This window comes from Crocodylus siamensis, chromosome 10 (assembly GCF_052110815.1).
Source record: "Crocodylus siamensis isolate JL-2025a chromosome 10, ASM5211081v1, whole genome shotgun sequence".
In the NCBI taxonomy this organism is placed as follows: domain Eukaryota; kingdom Metazoa; phylum Chordata; order Crocodylia; family Crocodylidae; genus Crocodylus; species Crocodylus siamensis.
The window spans coordinates 15,444,748-15,466,039 of record NC_143404.1 but is presented as its reverse complement, the minus strand read 5'-3'; the positions used below and the strand labels follow the sequence as shown (position 1 = coordinate 15,466,039).

At 38.8% G+C, this 21,292-nt stretch overlaps 1 protein-coding gene across 5 annotated transcripts in view; it reads right to left on the bottom strand.

The window, feature by feature from the left end:
* TCERG1 (transcription elongation regulator 1) overlaps positions 1-21,292 on the bottom strand; it is a 39,855-nt gene that overhangs the window by 10,839 nt on the left and 7,724 nt on the right. For 2 of the 5 annotated variants that reach the window (XM_090064210.1, XM_090064214.1), the window contains 12 exons: positions 20,617-20,859; positions 15,577-15,639; positions 13,558-13,758; positions 12,462-12,577; positions 11,554-11,583; positions 11,211-11,299; positions 9,164-9,324; positions 8,442-8,508; positions 7,455-7,590; positions 5,770-5,859; positions 3,446-3,564; positions 1,197-1,347 (listed from right to left, as the gene is read on the bottom strand). In XM_090064210.1, coding sequence (XP_089920336.1) covers positions 1,197-1,347; positions 3,446-3,564; positions 5,770-5,859; positions 7,455-7,590; positions 8,442-8,508; positions 9,164-9,324; positions 11,211-11,299; positions 11,554-11,583; positions 12,462-12,577; positions 13,558-13,758; positions 15,577-15,639; positions 20,617-20,859 — 1,466 coding nt within the window. The remainder of the gene's footprint in view (positions 1-1,196; positions 1,348-3,445; positions 3,565-5,769; positions 5,860-7,454; positions 7,591-8,441; positions 8,509-9,163; positions 9,325-11,210; positions 11,300-11,553; positions 11,584-12,461; positions 12,578-13,557; positions 13,759-15,576; positions 15,640-20,616; positions 20,860-21,292) is intronic. The other 3 variants (XM_090064211.1, XM_090064212.1, XM_090064213.1) reach the window with 3 other exon arrangements.

The window sequence follows — 21,292 nt, the reverse complement described above, 5'->3', positions numbered from 1 at the left end:
ACATTAGTTTCAAATGCAAATAGAAATACAATCTTCTTTTAACTTGTCTAAGTTAGAACAATCATGCAATATCAAAACAAAAGATATTTACATTTTTTCTTTAAATCTTCAATTAGGCTATTGTTATGATGTAAAGAGAGTTAACAAATTCCATATTTTTGGTTCAAATAAAAAGTTAATGTAGAACTTTCAATACATTGATTTTCTTCTGTAAAGCATAATCATTCATTGGTAATACTGGCAAAACAATCCAGGTGATTTTAAGACCAATAAAGCATCCAATTAGAACAATCAAATTCTTTACTGTGGAGCTATCTATGTAAGAAAGGTACTACTTTAAAGGCCACAGTAGCCCAATGTTGTGTTATACAATATCTTCCTTTCTACTGGCATGAGGGGAATTTATATTAGTTCTCTTTTACAGAGTAAACGCTGCAGATTTTAAATGTCAAAAATGATTAGGCAGTACAGATTTCTTTACCATTCATACAACACACAGGGACATTTAGGGAAGTGGTGGAATAGTTTGCTGGTAACACTATGATGCCACCTCCGTAGCAGTCTGCTTCCCCAGTGGTGACTGCTTGCTCCCTACTATTGACATTGCAGCCAAATGACATTTGAAATTCATCAATCTTTAATAGCTGACCTTTAATTCTGATAAGCAGCAATTTATATGTAAGATATGTTTACCGAAAACTAGAAACTCGTTAAAGTGCTACCTTTTAAGTAAAAACAGAAGATAAAGTCTCTCTTTGAAATTTAAATGGAGTGGGCTACAATGAACTCTAAATTCTTATTGCCACCACTGAGAGAACAGGCTAGTAATGGCCAGTTCTGGGTTTTCCAGCCAACTAGGACACGTGCTCTTTCAGGCCTCAAGATGACTTTTAAATAGACATCTTTCCATTTAAGAAAGCACAATATTGTTTGTTTATGAAAATGCAGTATGCCTGTTGAATTTACATAAATAAATTCAAATTTGATACATTTAAATACATAAACTCAATGGATTTAACATGGTACAGAAGTTGAGATCTACAAAGTGGAAGAACAAAAGGTGACCCAGTATTCGTATACTTCTCAGGCAGGGAAGGGATAGTCTCAGAGAAAGCACACTGGAAACCAAGCACTGGCTTTGTCCCATCCCATTCACACTCCCACCATTCACACCACTGGAACAAAAACCACCTTACCTTCTCACCTCTGGTCTTCGAATCTTCTTTCTCCTTCTTTCTTGCCGCTGTGATAAACTCATTAAACAAGGCCTCTCGGTCTTTCATCTTTTCAATTGCCTTGAATCTCGAGTCTTTAGCATGCTTGGCTGCAAATTCACTAAAAGTAGCTCTGTAACAAAATGGCAAGTGTGCTGATTTGGTAGACCTGTCTTTGCCAGAACAGATGTTCAGTAGAAAATACCATCTCTTTTGCTTGATTACATGCCAAAATACAGTAAAAAGAAAATCTCTGTCCTCACTACGTGGCTGCTTGATCAATGAACTACAGACACAATGAAAAGGATTGTTAGAGACTTATGCTATTTAACAGTTATCTGCACAAGTGTGCAAGCGTGGAAAGAGAGATTACACGCAACCAAGGACTCAGTTGTCCACAAGAACCTTAATTTTTTGTGGGTTAACACTGCAGACACCAGCATATCCATGTATTTCATAGCTGTGAAATTTAAATTTGACATGCACTCACTCACAGCCAAACCATGTTAAAAGTGATACTGGGAAATTCAATGTTTGGTGTTAGTCAAGGCAAAACACTGGATGAACAATTTTCCCCTGCAGACGACATTATCACTAAACCTTAAGACACAAGAAGATGGGATTTTTCTTTTTTTAACATTTTAAAAGCAGGCGCAGTAGTGTAGGGCTTTCCACCCATTATCCCAGTAGCACTGCTACAGTTCTCTCACCTCCAGGGCCAGATTCCAATCTCAGATGTGCAGTAGATATAGTACTGCCACTTACCTCGAAAAAAAACACTACTGTGCTTTTTCCAAGATCAGATGCAAATCTGGCCCCAAGAATACGTGAGACACTTATAATCATACGAATGTTTTCATCACAGCATGGTAATAATTAGACTTGGAAAATCCCGCCTACTGTTGCTGTAGGGTAAATTGAAACAAGAAAAGAATTTGGTAGCTTATTCAAAAAATAAAAGATTAGAAAGTGAATGTAGAGCTATACTGAAGAACACGAGCTGTATAAGAAAGATGGAACACAAACTTTTGAGTATGTTAGACTGGGAAAGATGATTTCTTTTTAAGTAGCTTAACACCCAGGGAAGTGCAGCTATGTCTTAGAGAAACACTGGAACTAGAAGATGAAGGATAGGGTTACACAAGCCATGAAGTTCCTCAATTGGAGATTACATTCATCTACCCCACCATCCCTTTTTTTTTAGTCTAAGCAAAAACAGTGTTAGTTCAATATACATACACCCTTCATAAATAACAGCCCTTGTTTTACTCAGGTTGCAAAGTACAAAAAGCAGTTTACAGTTAAACATACTGTAGGATATATTACATGCAACCATTAAAGTATGCAAAATATCCCTGTTCCCTCATCCCCAAGAAGCAGTATTTCATCTACCCTCACCAAATGATTAACCGCACAAGACTATTTCGAGAAACAAGAAGTCTAGTAACAAAGTTAATGCCCAGGTATGCCTGCTTCCAGCACATTTCAGTATGCATCACTGAAACAAAGTTGTGAAGGGAATTGAACAAACAGTTAATTTAGCTTAAAGGAATTCCTGACTGGTCAAGGTTAGAACCACTGTTCCATTTCAGACCATATAATACATTTCTTATAGACTACTAAGTGACACAAGGATAGCATCTTATGAGTTGTATGTATGGGAATTGGGAGGACTGTGTCAACAGAAGCTTAAATACCCAATATACATACCACAAACACTACACTACTATGAGAGTAGGTATCCCTGCGTGCTGTAGACTCACTGTAATTTTTATCCTGCAGAAAGTTAATATTTTCTGTAATATTATGTTATATAGGCACACAGTCACAAATACATGCTTTTACACACGCGCACACGTATGTTCAAGGCTTCTCAAAACTAAGGCCAGTAGGAATCCTATAAGCTATAAGTCACTCAAGAACGTTTAAGGGCAATTTGTACTCTCTCACCATCCATCCAATATGCAGATTTCTTCAAATTCACAAGCAGTGTCTTAAAATATTTATTACAAAAAACAAAACCCAAATTCTAGTACTTTGTTGGATAAATGGTCACAATCATGCAGAGGAATTTTTCAAACAAATCCCCCAACGTCTATATTTCATTTTCCTCTTTCTGTATAACCTTTTGGAAAGAGGAAGGACTATAAGTGGAATTATTTACTGGAAAAAGAAAGAGTCTGTTTGACATGGCAAAAGCTTTTACATGGGATGGCAAATAAGTCCCCTACCTTGGATTAATCTTTGCTTCTTCCATCATTTTCTTGAAATCCTCCTTGGCCTGCATTATTTTGTTTTTCTTTTCCTTGCGCTCTTCTTCTGCTCTGGTTTTCACATACTGGTCAAATACCTACAGAAAAATAAACCAATCTGACCCAAGATCTACAAATTTGGACCCATATTGTCCCTTTTGTGAGAAAAGCCCACTTGGGAAAGGTAAGGGTAAGGGATTCCAGCATAGTTTCACAGTTTCTAGGGTCAGAAGGGACCTGAGCAAATCATCTAGTCCGACCCCCTGCCATGGCAGGAAAGAATACTGGGGTCAAATGACCCCAGCAAGATGTGCATCTAACCTCCTCTTAAACACCCCCAGGGTAGGAGCCTGCACCACTTCTCTTGGAAGCTGGTTCCAGACCCTAGCTGCCCTGACTGTGAAGTAGCGCCTCCTGATATCTAACCTAAACCTACCCTCTGCCAGCTTGTGACCGTTATTCCTGGTCACTCCTGGCGGTGCTCGGGGGAACAGTGACTCTCCCACTGCCTGCTGATCCCCCCTGACTAGTTTATAACAGGCCACAAGATCCCCCCTCAGCCTTCTCTTTTGGAAGCTGAACAGATTCAGGTCCTGTAGCCTCTCCTCATCTTCCAGCGTTTTCGTCTACCTGGTTTGTGGGATGAGACAGTGTGCTTGCATTAGCCCACAAACCCAACACATCTGACTTCAGATCAGTGGAGAAATCTTACAATTACACAGGGCCTTTGTACAAGCCTCAGACCCTCCATTTCCTTCCCAGATTGCTGATCAGTTCTTAGAAGTAGTCAGATTGAAATAACCTATTGCTCCACCACATAGCATATCCTGACAGTACCCAATATTCAAAGTAATAGGCATCTTTCCTGTTCAGAAAAAACTTAAAAATTCTTTCATTTTGGAAAGAATGACCTATCTACCCTTCACAAACACAAGAAATCAGGATAAGATTTTGTCTAAGAAGGACTGATATATTCTGTATTACCACTGAGGTTTTGCTAATCCTGAATTCTGACATTAAGAGATTCACTTCTATTCTAACAGACAATATCCATTCATACCAAACTCACGTTTGCATAGCAACTGAACTATAACATAACCTGTGCCTTTTCCAAATGCAGATATAGCTGGCAGTGAAATAAAAGGCTATCTACTGTATCATCACTTTACCGATAACCTCTTTGCTCAGCAAAAAGCTACTTAGAAGTATTAAAAATACCAATACAAAAAATAAGATTTAGCAAATTCTGAGTATTATGTAAAGAAAAAAATATTCCTCATATGATTTTCAGTTTTTCAGTTAAGTAAAGGATGTAGACTGCTTGGTCCACACGAGTGCAGACATTTATTTCCCCAGGGAAAAGCAGCAGCATATCTTGTGCTGCTGCTACCTGCACTGAGAGAATGAGTGCCCATGCTATACGGGAAGTTATCCCAGGTGTGGTAGGGGATGCTGGACCCAGCAGCCTTACCTGGGGTCCTCAGGAAACTACAGCCATGGCGCTTCTGCAGCTGGGAGCCTGGCTGGCAGCCAGAGTGTGGCTCCACCGGGGCAGGCTCTGGTTTTGGGCAGCACGCACTGCCATCATGCATGCCACCCCACTTTTTAAAAAGGAGCAGGTTTTTTTTGACCCCGGGATCTCATGGGGTAACCCCGCTGCACTGCAACATAGCAGCATGGAGCAGCACAAAGAATGCCTGCACGTACAGTGTGTGGCACCACAGATAGGTCTATGATGCCACATACCACATGTCTGTGCTCATATGTGCCCTTGAGTTTTTTCACTGCTTAGATTTTTTCCCCCCCAACATGCCAGCTTTGCAACCCCTTAATACTCTAAAGGCTCTCACTATTGGAGCACAAGAAGGGTAGTAAAGCACTGGAACAAGTTATCCAGAGAGGTTGTGGACTCTCCATCCTTGGAGGGTTTTAAGACCTGAACTAGACAAAAGCTTGGCTGGGATGATATAGTGGGGGTGGTCCTGCTTTGAGCAGGGGGTTGGATTACGTGGCCTCTTGAGGTCCCTTCCAACCCTAATTTTCCATGATTTTACAATACTACAGCATCTTCGGCAGTCTCCTGGACCTGTATAATCTTCACTTTGCAAAGAAATAAAATCTTACCACAGAAGACATACCAGCTTCAGTTCCCCTTACAGGAAAAAAAAAACAAAAAACCAAAACACATTTGTAACACACATGCTCTAAGAAGTTTAAAAGCAAAACTAAGCTTTCAGTCAAAGATTATTTTACTGCCTTTAACACCTGTGTTGGAAGTGAACCAAGCTGGTCTTTCCTTTTACCTGTTTTCTTTCTTTAGGATTGAGAAGCAAGTATCGAGGATCGAAAACAATCTTGTGCAGCTCCTTTTCCCATGTTGAAAAGGCAGAAACCTTTATAAAGAAGGAAGGAGGGGGAAAAAAAAAAGACAATTCTGCCTGATAATTAAATTCTCCCAAAAATACAAAGGTTATGCAGTTTCACTTGAAAGCTACAGGACATAATTTAAAAAGGAGATACAGCTGAAACCAAGACTGAAGTTTCCATCACTAATAGACAACGAGCAGTGGGAGGTTAGCATGATACATTTTCACGCTAAATGTTGCTCTGAAAACTTCTACATAATTACACAGAAGTAACACACAACCTAATTACTCATTAAAATAACCACTACTGTGTGGCATTTAAAAAAAATCACTACATCACAAGAGAGCCTTGAAGTTCTGCATTTTGATTTCCTAGACCTGCTCTGTTTCGTTGGCAAATATTATGAAAAAACTGAATAGTCTGTATACACAATTGGATCTTTTCTTTGGAAAAAAAAATATACATACAAGCTCATCTCAATTGAACTCATTTCTAAGACACCCACAAGCTGTTATTTGCCTTGAGAAAAATAAAAGCTATAAAAGCATTACTTCAATCTTAGAATATTTACCATTCTGGGAAGCCAGTGTATCTGTAATAGTCAACTGATATGAAAATAAGCTTCAAATTTACTTTAATTCATTAAAAAGGAAATAGCTAGTTTCCCCATTTTTGCAGGATAGCTTAAGGGAAGGAAAGTAGAATTACTAGCTTCACACTGTGATTGCTGCAAGATTTTAAAAGGCATAAGTGGGAATCAGGACTGCTGACAACAAGTAAAAAAAGTGCTTTACCAGAAGCAGCAGCACATTAGTTCAACCTGGCTCTGCAGCATCTGTATAGATCAGGCACTTCAGTGGGACTTTTTGGTGCTTTTATGTAATAGCTGTTTAATCAGCTATTACATAAAAGCATCAAAAATCTATACAAATGTTGGGCAACCTGGGTCAAACTAATGCAATGCCTCTTCTTGGCATGTGCTGGGCTCAACACAGGGGCACACAGAGTTTAAAGCACCGTTTTATTTTGTTTTGTTGTGGGGGTGGGGCAGAGGGGGAAGGAAGGTAAGCAGCCTGGTTGTCCAATTTACAATTACTGTCAATAGGTGTTAGGTGTCTACTTGACTCACATACATTGGAAAAAAAATAGGGGCAAATAAGGTGATATTTAACTTTAATTTCAGTTTTCACCCAATTATTTTTTAATTGAAATCTTTGGTGCAGGGATTGAATCCTCCTTTTTTGTATGGAAGCACAACCCTGTAACCGCTTGAAAACGAACACTACAAAATTAAAAACCAAGAGAATCCTCCAATTCACACTAATGACTGTCTCATGGATTAATGAATACAAATGAAAGAAGATAACACATCACAGACACAGTTTGTCCATTTAGTTTGACAACTATAGTTCTGTGTTAATTATCTGAGATACCACTAAACAGTGTATACAAATGATCCCCACAATTATGGGATATTGGCACAGCCCTCTCATGTTAAATTTTTCCCTGGAAAGAAAAAGAATGATTGCTTTGCATGAACAAGCATTTCTGGACTTAATATTAGAAAAATGCAAATGAGCAAGGTTTTATTTCAAATCACCAAAAGGCAAGCTTCTCCTACCCCCCTCTCTAGCAGCATATCCTTGAACTGTTTCATTCGAGCCTCCAGAGGGACGATGGCTCTCTCTCGAGCAGCTTTAATTTCAGCTTCCATAGCAGCCTCTTTCTCTGAATCAATGTCTTTGTTATCATCTTTCCTGTATAAATGAAATGCATAGTATCTGCTGAGAAGTGAGATATCCGCTCTGTAGTTAAGAGCTCTAGCTGTATTAAACAACTCACACAACAGAGCACTCCAGTAACACAAGTTTGCACAAACCATCATAAGCTCCTGAACAAAGACTGGGACATTAGAGTCTTTAATGCAATAATTACAAATAAGTCTTTATTAAGAAGTGAATCACAATTAATTTCTAAACCCTCCTCAGCATATTAATCACGACTACTAACAAGATATCAAAATGGAAAGCTACTCTTGTAACAAGTTATACAGACATAGCTATCAGAGCAATAATGCATGCCTCAACTTCCTAGAGAAAAAAAATGAATAAAAAAGAATAACTCCCAATCCTCTACTATATACAACATGGTTAAACACAGTTAAAAGTTGTTTTCTGGTGTTTTTTTTCTGAGAGATTCTAGCTAGGAAATCCAGATCTGATCTGGATTTTGGGCAACAAACATCTGTGAAAGTACAGTAAACAGAAGAAAAAGCAAATGTGTGGCATATGCTAATTGCCATGGAACTATATAATGTAAATAGAGCTCAAAAAGCTCCTAAGGGAGATCTGACTATTGCTGATAGCTTCTATCCCAAGCACATTTATTATTTATGACTTCCACAGAGGATGGAATTTTCTTTCAATGCGAATTCTACCCAGCTGTGAGATGCACCAAACCCTCAAAATAAACAACTTCAGCAAAAAACGAATATTATAGACCCTTGCTATTACACTCACTGAAACCCCACTAACTCAACAGTATTGCAAATGAAGGTATGGTACTCTATATCCAAACTAAGTCCATTTAAGAATGAAATTTAACTTACTTCCGTTTCTTTGTTTTAATAGGCTCATCCTCATTGACTTCATCTGTTGATTCATGTTCTTCTTTAACTGTAACATATGTCTCATTAACAGTCTTACAGAGGAAGAAAAAACTATTTCATAACATATCATGAAAACTCATCCTTGACACAAAGTAGCTGGATGGTAACTGTCACCTGTTCTTATGCCAAAATTAGCATCACCTCAATAGTCTTTGGAGAATTTGAAAAAAAAACTGCCCTAACAGCCTGAAACAAACACTGTTTCTAGTATTCAACAATTTTATTCCAGTTAATGTTAATTAGTCTCTATCATCCTTCAGACCTTCTGGCATTTTATCTGTACAATTTGATCTTTTCTCTAGACTAAAAACATATTCCTGTTCCTCATAATATTCTAAAATAATTTTTTACCTCCTCCAAGAAAATAAAAGAAGCTTTCATTTCCTCAGCCTGTAAACACAGCATGTTTCCTAACTCTAACTAGGATTCCCCTTGTTCTCTGGTACACTTTCTTCCAAGCATTTGACATCTGCAATTCACTGTCCCTATCATGTGCTTAACTTAATGAAGGATCTGTTTAATAGCTATAACGTCAATATCTGCTTACAGTTCACTTTTTTATGCTCCTTGTTCTGGAAATGAGCACACAATTGAGTTTGTATGGAAATCTGATTACAGCCTATAACGAAGGACATTGATATTGAGGATGATTTTGCTCTCACTTGTTTTCTTTCCTTCTTCCATTCCTCTTTTGTGAGGAGGTTCCTGAATAATTTTGTCAACATCAGCTCTTCCAATTAAGTCATCTGGTCGGTCCCACATAGAGAGACGAGTGGTAGGGTTGTAGAAGAAAACCCGTTCATCACCAGTCCACACCACACACCTAGGATTTTTTTTTTTAAAGGAGAGAAAGAGAAAGTGGATGCACACATGTGCCTCTTTTAGTCCTCTTGTGTTTAGAGAATATCAAGTCTCCCAGAATAAGTCACAATGCTTTCTAACATTTAGTCCTCTTGTGTTTAGAGAATATCAAGTCTCCAAGAATAAGTCACAATGCTTTCTAACATTCCCTGCCAGGAACCTTACATTTCTAATCCAGTTCAGCTATTTACTATTCATTTTGCAGAAACAGAAGCAGCCAAGTAGCTGCTGCATGAATTAAACTGTATTCACGAACAGACTGCAGCATGGATAAAAATATCTTGGGCTCACCTATAAAACAAAGTTCCCTTCTGGTCACATGTGGCCTTAAGCCATCATTTTCTCCAAAATATAAACTTAAAGAACTAACAAAACCAAACCTTTTACTTTTAAAATTACCAAAAGCCACCATCATCTTACTCAGTCTACAGAACTACAATTTTCACAGCTTACTCAAACAGTAAAAAGGAAAATATCTGCATTACTGATATAGCTCAGAATACTGTAAAACTGACCAGAGATTTGTCAAGAAAATTTCTAGGGAAAGACCTCAAAAAAGAGGCTACAAAAGCCGAGTTCTGTGGGGGTGATGGAAAGCAACTTTGAATGCATCACCTCTAATCATCTTCAACTTGGCCATAAAGTGTTTCCAAGGAGCACAGAGAAATGAATAACACCACACCACAAATCCATTTAGACAGAAATAAGAACATTCTTCAAACATGTAGCAGAAATTGCTTCAAGCTCTAGTAAAATGATCTAGCATGTTCAAATGCATTCCTGAATGATTTTGTCTTGTTACGGTAAATATTATAGACGATAATAATGTTAACACACTTAATCTGACAAAACTTTTACCTATCAAAAATACGTTTCTCTTGGGTTTGTGTTGGGCTTGGAAAAGGAAACTAGCAGATGAATAAACTATTTCAGACTAAACTCTGAAACAGCATGAGACAAGAATTTGCGAAAGTTAGGAATACCTGCAGCTGTGGAAGAGGCACTCATTCACACAAACTGAAACATCTGTGTTTTTAACTTGATGGCTCCAATACCACCTCTGGGACAGCATGAAGGGGAGAAAGATACTGTCTAAACGAAGCCTGACATTTACTTAACTTTCTCTGGGGCCACAGGGTAGAAAACCATAAAACAAAAGCAAGTTATGGCACTTGAATGAAAATCTTTTATTCCAGCGTGAACTTCACTGGATAATTCCTAACGAATGGAGCCGAGAGCCTTCTTTATACAGCCACCATTATGACCATGGCGCACACAGATGCATCAAGTGCTTCCAAAGCAGCCTGCAAGGAAGTTTTGTATGTCACCAGCCCTTCCAACCTGAACCTCCTCGATGCTTTTGTGGACATCTTTTCATAAAACAGAGGCAATTTGTCTTAGCAAGAGCAGCCATGTTTTGCCAGAAGCACTTGAGAGGTGGTAATGCACATTTGGAGATCAGGTTCTTATACTGAAGAGTTCCAGTCTTAATTTCTTTTCCCTATGACGTCTCTCAGGAAGGCTCTTACCAACTAAATTGTTCCTGAATAGCTGCTACAAGATGTGAGCCTGCCACCAAACATGAGCAACTACTGAAACCCTTTGGAAGAAACCTGGCACCATCTCTCATCCTCTAAGGAATGGCAGGCTTCAATGGTGAAATTTGCCACAAGTCGTTTTGCACATTCTAACATTCCTATCATCAACAGATGGATTTGATATCAAACAGGCACAGAATGGTTCAAACCATTTGGCATCTGCTCATCACCATGAAGCCTTCTGCAATGTATTACAGGGAAAGGAATAAGAATATCTATGAAGTGTTCACTGGGAAAGATCATTACATACCATGGGGTACCAGGTATAGGAGTGGTTGCAACTGGCTTTGCTTTCTGAGCTGCTTTTTCTTCTTCTGTCATTTCTTCCTCTTTTGGCTCCTTATAGGGAAAAAGGTGGTTAAGATTCAGCCGTACTCTCTACACAAATATTTTTATATCAAAATAAGAAATTAATTTATTTTAAATAATCTGATCAGCAGCTCACACTTACTTTCCATCCATCCTTCCAATTACGAAAGTGTTGTGGTTATCATACAGGTATCAGTGTCTATTTAAGTCAAAGCCCCGATCCAGGAAAACACTTAACCACTTGCTTAACTTCGATTTCAATGGAATTTTATGTAAATGCTTACCTGCATCCACATGCTTCCCTGAAACAGGACCTAAACAAATGGATTACGGTATGATTTCTATTTTAAAGAAAAAATTCAAAAAAAAGAAAAGTTGTCTATTCTAAAAGCTAAGTGACCTTAAAGACAAGACTTGTACTATATAATATGTACAACATAAATTCTATAACTGCCTTTACAGTAGGAAAATCAAAACTCAAGCTAACAAAACAAAAACAAACAAACAAACAAAAAGACTCCCTCCAAAATAAGCATAGCAAACTGATAATATAGCATTTGTACTACTGAATACAATCTGCCCATTGATAATGTTAACTAATCTACACTGCATTTTTATGGCACAATACAAAATTTTAATGTTTAGCGTAGCATTTTTAAGCACTATACTTTATTAGCATACAAAAATACTTTACAAAAGGAAAAGGTTTATTTTGGTTCTTGTAATTTTAAAGAAAACAACTGTTCTATATTGAGACAGAAAGCTCTACTGTATAAAGGAAATTGAGTTTTTGCCTCAAAATAGTGCAAAACAAATAAGCAAATATTCAATTATCTTAAAATTCCAGCTACCCTGACATTCAGAATGTTTTGTTTTCTAAACATGTCAAGCCTAATGAGAGGACTTTATACAGAGTATATGTAGAGCCAAAGCTTTATTCTACTTTTCACATTCTAACTGACTGTACCACTTCACACATTCTTTCTGTTTTTTTCTCTCTGAAGAATTTTTTTTATTTAAAAAAACACTGGAAAACCAATAATAAAAAATAATTATTCTGAAATTACCCCTGGAATGTAAGAATTCAAATCACTATCTCCCAGGAATATGCCTGGTCTACAGGGGATCCATACATATACACAGGAAAAGGATTAAAAATAGAGGTCCTGACTATTTGGTTGCAGTGTCTTACCTCCTTTATAAGTTCTTTAAGGGGTTCTTCTTTGGGCTCCTCTTCTTCTGTTTCCATTGGCAAAGGTTCCTCAGTCGGTTCTTTAATGGGCTCTTTAATCTTCTCTTCCAATTTTTCTAGGAAGAGAATGATTTTTATTTAATAGTTTGCCTGTAGTCACTTAAATTCTTATAAAGCATCTCAGATTTGGTTTATAAAATGTAGTATTGCTAGCAATAAAAATAATATTCATGAAGTTAAGTTGTGTTTTCTTGTTTTGCCATTCTCCTTTCATTGGACTTGACTATAATGTGCTCCTGAAAGGGCCAGATTCTCTTCTGCCAATATCAACTCAAATAGAAATAGGAAGCTGGTTCCCTGATCCAAAGATGTCACAGACCTACCTAAGTTAGAGTAGCTGAGGCAAGGAAGATGAAGCATGGAAAACTGTTCAGAGATATAATCTGGATTAAATAAATTGAGGATCATTTATCTTAGACACTTAATTTTCTGCTGCCATCCCAAACCCTCCCCGTTCTCTTCATCTCAAGATTTTGCATACATTCATTTCTTCAACGTCTAAGCTTTTCAGTGGTCTTCATTTTAATGGATTTTGTACCAAGAGTAAAATATACACAGGAAGTCTTTTAAAAATATTCTTTTCACTTTCTCTACCAATACAATTGAGCTGTCTTCTAGCATAATAACGTAAGAGGTGTTCACTTGTTACTGGAGAAAAAAGTATGCATTCACTGGAGTAAACAAATTAAGCCCTATTGCCCTCCCTGAGCACCACTCCAATCCCCTTCCCCCTGTCCAATCTGCAGCTGCTCCCTGCCCCCTCCCTGATCTGCTGTGTGCCACAGAGAGGCTGCCTGTGTCACTTGTGGCCACTCCTAGTTTAAATAAACAGAAATATTCCAGCACCACAGTCGAGGACAAAAGAACTACACTTTAAAACTTATGACCCACTCATATTTCCAACTAGAAGCCAACTTAAAAAGCCCTGATTATGAAACAACACGAATAAAAAGAAATCTGGTTCTAATCTTAAAATGGGATCACAGAAGTCATGAAGTGATCATACCTGGCTGGACTCTAAAATCAAATACTGTACCTTTCTCTTTTAGTTCCTGGGGTTTTTCCCATGTTGATTCCAATGTCCTATTGTTATAATAATAAGTCTTCCCATCGGCTGTTTTGTACTCTGTCCATTCAGAGACTGCTGTTGCTCCAGCCAATGTAGCAGGTGAAGCGGCAATAGCAACCTGAGGATGGATCATAGGTACAATAGGAGGGGCCATTCCTGGCAAGACACCTATATAAAAGGAGCAATAAAAACACAAAACAGCAAGGAACAATGAAGCAGCATTTTGTGACATAGACTCAAATTTAGTAAAACAATTCTGCAGGTATTTAAATTACCTCGTACGGATTAATGCAAGCTATTTAGAAACACGCTATTTCAGTCAAAAACTGGAAACTGATGTATTGTAATTAAAATGCACTTCCACCTAAGTCACTAATGATTATAATCAACTGGGGAAAGAAGAATTATTTAAAATATAAAGTAATTTGAAGAGCATACCTTCTAATGCTGAACAGTACAAAACTTATTAGAATTTCAGATGTTCAATTTCAGTGCTTTGAGACTAATATAGCAACTCCTCAATGTGATGTTCAGAAATCTTTCAGTGGCTGTAGCATATAACTGCTTATTCCAAAAACATGCTCTGCAGTAAAACGGTATTATTTTTCAAATGAATAGGGAATGTGTTAGTGCTCTCCAAAGTGACTAACATTGGCAAGCTAAATTAAAGCCAGATCATCATTATGTAGAGTTTGCTTCTCCAATATAGCTTGACCTGTAAAATGCTTATTTCAGCCTTAGGCAAAAAGTGACAGCACAATTAAAAAGTCACAGGGAACTAAGCTTGGGTGATGGTTTTGTTTCATACTTGAGATAGGCTAGTAAATCCCATTAATTCATGTCCTACGGCAGGGCCGTCCAACTGGTGGCCTACAGGCTACATGAAGCCCACAAGGTGTAAAACTGCCCTCTTTCCACACAGGCTTCCACCGGGCTGCTGCTTCCCCACATTGCTCCACCTGCAGAAGCAGCTGGGGGCTCTGCACCCCCCTCTGTACAGTTTCTCCTTCCCCGCCCCAGGGAGCAGAGCAGTGCAATACAAGCCAGCCCACAGTCTGGGGGCAGCAGTGTAACTGAAGGGAACATTCAAGGCAGCAGCCCCAGCTAGCTACCTTTGTGGGGGAGCCCATGACTCAGGGCACCAGAGTGGCATCATGCAGCAAGGGAACTTAGGATGAGACAGGGCACCCGGTACAGCAGAGAAGAGGGAGCAAGAGTCCGGGGGGTTAGGTGGCATGTGTCCCTGGGGGTCCATGGCCACCACTGATGCAGCCCCAGCTAGCATAGCCCATGGGGCATGCAGCCTCTGGCTGCTTAGAAGTTGAGCAGCCCTGTCCCAGGGCAAAAAGGCAAGCACATGCCCAATAAACTAACTTCTGTCCAGGTTGCCTTTTCTTCCCAGCAACACTGATGCACCAGATTTTTGTGGGACGGTGATCATTAAAGAAAACAAAACTGATGTCAAAGTAAGTGAATATGGAGCAATAAGATCACAATTTAGAGCTGTTTGTAATACAGTAACAGTCTATTTTTTAACCAAGACAAAAAACACTTATTCCAGAGAACAGCTAATTTTTAAACAGTGAACACTTTATGCTAAGACATACACATACACACACACCAACATGCAAACACAGTCATGTCATTATATACATGGAAGTAGAAAATACATAAAAACCCCCATTAAAAATAAAACAAACTAAGAAATATGGGCATGAGAAGGTTCACATTTATCACAATTCAACAGTTAAAACGATCTGGACTTGAATAGCTTTTTGTACTAAATAGTCTAACACTACTAGTTAACTGGGAAAGGTATCTGCTGGCCAAATATGCATAAACGCTATCTTCTCTCTTTTAAATAAAAGTATATAGATCCATTCATTTGGGGAAAGCAAAAAAAAAAGTAAATAAAAAGATAAACAACAACATTCACTACCATGCCAACTTACAGACAAAACAAACTAAGATGTTTTTAAAAATTACCGGTCTTGGTGGTAGCGACTGTCTTTACATACGGGCAGCTGACTATTTGCATCATTGCTACACCTGTAAAATGGATAAGCAAGCATGTTGGAAAGCTGCCACTGTATGTCAGCTACCACTGGGTGTCAGCTCTTATCAATTTCCTGCTACAATTTGGAATGCCATTTTTCAGTGGCAAAAGACAAAGCAAGCAGGAATACGGATATTTTCTTTTGCTCCAACATTTTATAAAAAGCTAGAACTATAAAATTAGTTCCAAGTTACAACAGCAATTACTGTCTACATTGAACCAGCAGTTTTAAATTTAACATATATTAGGACTTCGAAAAACACTGGAGAGAGGACTCAGGGTGGGGGAGGACTCGCACTTCTTCACAGGACAATACCCAGAAGAAGATTGTGCTTATATACTGTTTCTGCTGACAGTATTTGCCCAGAAGGTCAATAGAGGGAGCCACAGCAGAATGAAACCAATGAAGCCTACTTGAGTTTCACCCTGCTACTGCTAGTAATGGTAGTGGCACAAGTTTAAAATAGTAAGACAAGGAAGTGAGTTGTGTTGGTAAAGGCCAAATTGAAACCAAAGGGCAAAAATGATGGGGAAATGGAAAAAAGAAAAGGCATAGGCTGAAGGTAAGAGAAGGAGGGGGTGGCAGGACGGACAAAAAAAGAGAAAGCTGTGAAGCGGTAAACAAAAGCCTGTAAATGAAGGGACACTGATGAGTCTGTGGTAGCATATAATAGATCTGTCTTTCACACTCTGGAGCAGCATGGGCTCAAAATACTGTAAAAGAGGTCCAAAACAGGTGTTGGAAAGGAAGCACCATGCTTTACTCTCCAGTTCTTCAAGAAATTACATATAAAGCCTATGGAAAGCACAGCATCTAATCTCCTTCATGAGATAGGAGAGAAGAGACTAGAAAAAGAAAAAAAATTATTTTAAAAGACAGCTCATTTTAGGAAGCAGGATAGTGACTGTGTAAGATTTGAATATCAATCCAGGGTGTAAGACTGGAAACTAAAAATACTCAAATGTACACTCCCTAAAATGTTTCTATCCCACCATCTAATAGAGGTAGGGTAAGAAATCCAACACTAAATGAAACTAAACCCCCAGGTTTGTAACTAAAATACATAATTTTTTGCCCAAGTAATCTGATATATTAAAAATATGGCCAATTGATTGAAAAAATAAATAAATCTGTATCCTTTACTAGAAATTTTCAATTAAAAAATTCAAAACTAGCTTTATAAATGTATGGATCAAGACAAAAAAAAGCATTAAATAGAACGGTACTGAATGAAGTGTTTGTCTGGGTTTGGTAACCTTTTTATGCTACACATTTTAAATAAGTTCATGCATTTTAAATAAATGAAAAAATTAATTGTAAGGAAGTTCAGCATGTCTTAAAACTAGGTCAATATAAATAATGCCATCTGCATGATCAGTGACACTGACTGCACTATGGTGCAGATAGAATTAGCTTACACGGGTGGGTTGGGGAAGAGGAGAAGAAACTGTTTCCTTTGACAGATTTCTTATTCTCTAATGTTTAACTAACTTTATCATATGAATTAAGAGCAAGCAGACCTACTTTTCAAGATATGGGATCATCAGGCATTGCTAAATGCACTCTTCCATTGTCTTATTATAGAATAATACACAGAATGCCACAGAACTTACTGTCAGGATCATTTGAGAACTAAATTACTCACTTCTTCTGTTCTCATGAAACAAAGTGACCTCTCTAGATGTTTCATGTATATCGCAACACATTTAAACATTGTAAATCTTTTAACATCCTCTTCTCTATTTTAATGGGATAATTCGTTTCTTGTCATGATAAGACTGCTGTAAAGGCATTCTAGGATTATCAGAAAAAGTCTTCAAGAGAGTCAAACTAATAGCCAGAGAAAGAAATAAGCAGACTTATTTTGTTTTGTAATCAAGGAAAGTATGTGCTTAGAATCAATGAAGAAAAAACACTGTCAATGCTGCATGGAGTCCTATACAATATGGACCTAATTCAAAGGGACATTTAGTATCAGAATAGGAGTATGCCAACATCTAAGCTCTCTACACCTTCTTCAGAAATAATATTTATGTTTTTAAAGAATGAAATAACTACAGAGGGTTTTAATTTTCCACATTCTCTTCTCTTCTGTATGGCAGTGTTCGGGTTGGAAATAGCCTAAAATGTTTAGACTAAAAGCTTAACAAAAAAACAACCTCTCCCCCTCCCCCCCACAAAAAACAAAACAAAACAGTGTCCATTTTTCATCAGATGTGGAGGTTTCCCTCTATGTTAGTTTTTTCACTGTATTCACGTTTACCTAACAGGTTGTATTTAAAGAAGCTGAATATGGATCATTCATGCTCTTCTCATCTTTTGCTGGCAGTGTCAAAAACTGAAGTTAAAACAAGTCACCTTTCTCTTTCTTCATCTAAGTATTAACTGCCCAATTTAAATCGTAATAATTAACTTTTCTTTCCATTCAATGCTACAAGTCTGTATTCACTGGAACACTCTTTACAATACTTACCTATCAAAGTAAGCCCAATATATTATACTTAGCTGGCTATTGCTTGGTCTTAAATCAGTGATGACTTGCTTAGAATTTTTTTTTAAGCAAACTTGTTTTGTATAGCATCTTGGTTCTTTCTAAAAATCATTATTTCTCCTACCAAGTTTATGCTTTATGCTAATCAGCATGAATGAACATACGTTTATAGCCAATGAGTTGATTTTGATATCTAAGTTTAGCTATTTTGATTTTTGATATCTAAGTTTAGCTATTTTTGAAAATGGTTTAGAGCAGGGGTTGGCAACATTTTTGGAGAAAGTGCCAAAAACACTCACAATCTCAATTTGTAAGACGTTGGGGTGCCAGAGGCATATGGCAGGGTAGCAGCCAGGGGCCTGAGCCTTGTTATAGTAGTGCAGCCCTGGCCACTAGGGCTACGCAAAGCTTAGGGTGGTGATTCGATTCGGAGGAGGTTTGGCCCGATTTGGATGCTGAACCTCCAAATCGAATCAGGGGACAAATTTAAAGATCCAAATCAATTCAAAGCTTTCCAAATCTTTGGCAAAGATTTGGAGACCTTTGATGATTCAGGCACTCCCTGGTGGCAGCAGCAGAGAGCTGCAGCTACTCCCAGCTGGTAAGTCCTAGGACCCGTGCCAGCCCCCCCACCCCAGCTCAGTACTTTAAAGAAAAGCCCTGGTGCTCACCGGGTGCTGCCAGGCAGGGGGGCAATCCCTGCTGACTCCACTGCCCCACACTGCATGGGGGGTTCTGCCATGAGCCCCCCCACCCCCTTCCCCCACAGGTACCCCGCCCAAGCCAGCTCTAGCCCTTCAAGAACAAAAAACTTGGAGAAATGCCCCGGGATGCCTCACTCCTGGTGTGGCCTCAGGACTTCAGGGGCTCATGCAGAGCCCCCCACATGGTGCGGGGCAGTAGGGATCGCCACCTGCCGGCAGGAACAGTGACTGCGAGGGGATTTTTGGTTTTGTTTTTTTTAAAGGGCCAGAGCTGGCCCATGCAGGGCACCTGTGGGGGCGCTGGGGGAGCAAGGGGCTCAGGGGAGCCTTGCGCAGAGCCCCCCATGCAGCAGGTAGCAGGGACTGCCCCCTGCCCAGCAGCACCTGGTGATCTGGGGCTTTTTTTTTTTTAAAACAGGTGCCAGGAGCTGGAGCAGCCACTACTGGGCTGGGAGAGGGGTGGGGGATGGGCCTGGCCTGACTGATTTGGATATTTGGCAGCAGCTGATTCTCCAAATCAGATTTGGCTGAATGAAATTGGGACAGTGATTCAAATTACTGACTTGAAACACTGTCCCCCAAACCGGCCAAATCCAAATCCGAAGCGAATACTAGCCGCTTCTCACAGACCTACTGGCCACTTCCCCACCATCTGCCCTGAAGTACATGTGCCAAGCAAACTGCCTTTGCATGCCATGCTCTAACATCCATACCAGGGGTTGCCTACCCCTGGTTTAGAGATTCCTGATATCACTTTTAAAAAAGCATCTGTACTACAGGAAAAGCTATAATCAATTATTGTTGTTCATACAACAATACTTCGAAAGCACCAATTATTTAGATCCTATTATAGGGATTCAGCTTTGTCTATGCTACTTGAAACAACACTCAAAACAGCAAGTATCATTAAAATGATTAAACTGGAAGGCAACCCATGATTTTTGTAACCCTTGTTACTCCTTTGTAACGCCTTTGATATCCAGATATCTATTTGTCTAGAATTTCTTTATAAGGTTTTATGTCTCAAAACAACAAATCAGGTTCCATCCCCTCAACATAATTCATTACTGCCCTTTAACTTAAGCAGCTCAAACTATTTGTGTCATGGTCCAGCATTACACTTGGTGGCTGCAGAAAACAGGTCTGGAAACACCCACCATCATTTAAGTGTAATACATACATTAGAATGGTAATCTTTTCTGCTCTGGAATTTGTAATTAACTTTGTTTCTTCTGTTGTTTTACTCCATTTCCAAATAAACAATGTGTGAGGTAGATCCAAGGACTAAATTCATGTTTGGAAAGCAGCACCCATTCTTACATTCTAACTTCAAATTCTGCTGAAAATAAAATAGTGCTAGAACATACTTGCAAGAAACATTTTTACGTATGATTATACAGCCTCACATTCATGTAAGGAATCAATCCAACTGTTTCTTACTTTGGACTAAACTGTAGTATGGACATACCCCCCAAAATTACTCATGTACAAAACAGAAATTTTCAGTGCAGGACAATTTTTCCCATGATCCAAGTAAAAGTTTTACATGTTTAAATGTAATCATTACTGTGAATTGTATAATTAAACTTAAGTACATTAAAAAGTTTCTGTCCCTTATGACTTAAAAAGTCTGTCTGCTAACCCTAAATTCTTTCAGGAAATATTCTAAATGGAAAGGATTCAGGCAAATTCCATACACAGTGGACACATGAGTGCAAACAAATTGACAACATAGACACGTAGAAGACAAGACAATTACAGTTTGTCAGTTTACCTGGAAGTGGAATAGGCATACCCGGAAGGGGGACACGAAACGGAGGAACCATTACTGGTGGAAAAGCAGGAATTGCTGCAGTTGGCTGAGGAACTGCATGAGGAACTGCAGGAGGCAATGTCTGTGGGACGGGCTGGGGTACTGTCTGCACAGGAGTAACAGAAGGAGCAGAGGTTGAAACACTGACTGAAGGTGTGGCAACTGAAACCCCAGAACTTGGGGTCTGGTCTTGTGTTGTAGGTGCTGATAAAAGGAAAAGAAAAAAAAAAAGAATTGTATCTTAGCGCAGCAGATGAGCAGAAAACATCTTAGCTCTCCTTAACATATCCCTTAACCACTACATACTAGTCTTTTCTCTCAAAGGTAGACATCTGATGAAAAGACACTGCCTACAAGAAAAATGCACTCAGAAACATCACATCATTAAGGAAAAAAATACTTTCCTTTCCCCCCACTCCCTGAATAATATACCCAACACATCTAGAATAGTAGGTAAAAGGTTCCTTCACTTTGTTTACCAGAGCACCAGTGTAGTCTGTTGGGGGTGATAAATGCAATGTGAACGTGCTCCTACTGAGTCAAGGTAAGAAGAGAAAATTAGAGAGCCTGAAATGAAAAGAACTAATGTACCATGCTGAATGAACATGAAGATAACGGCAGCAGTTCAGCTGCATGA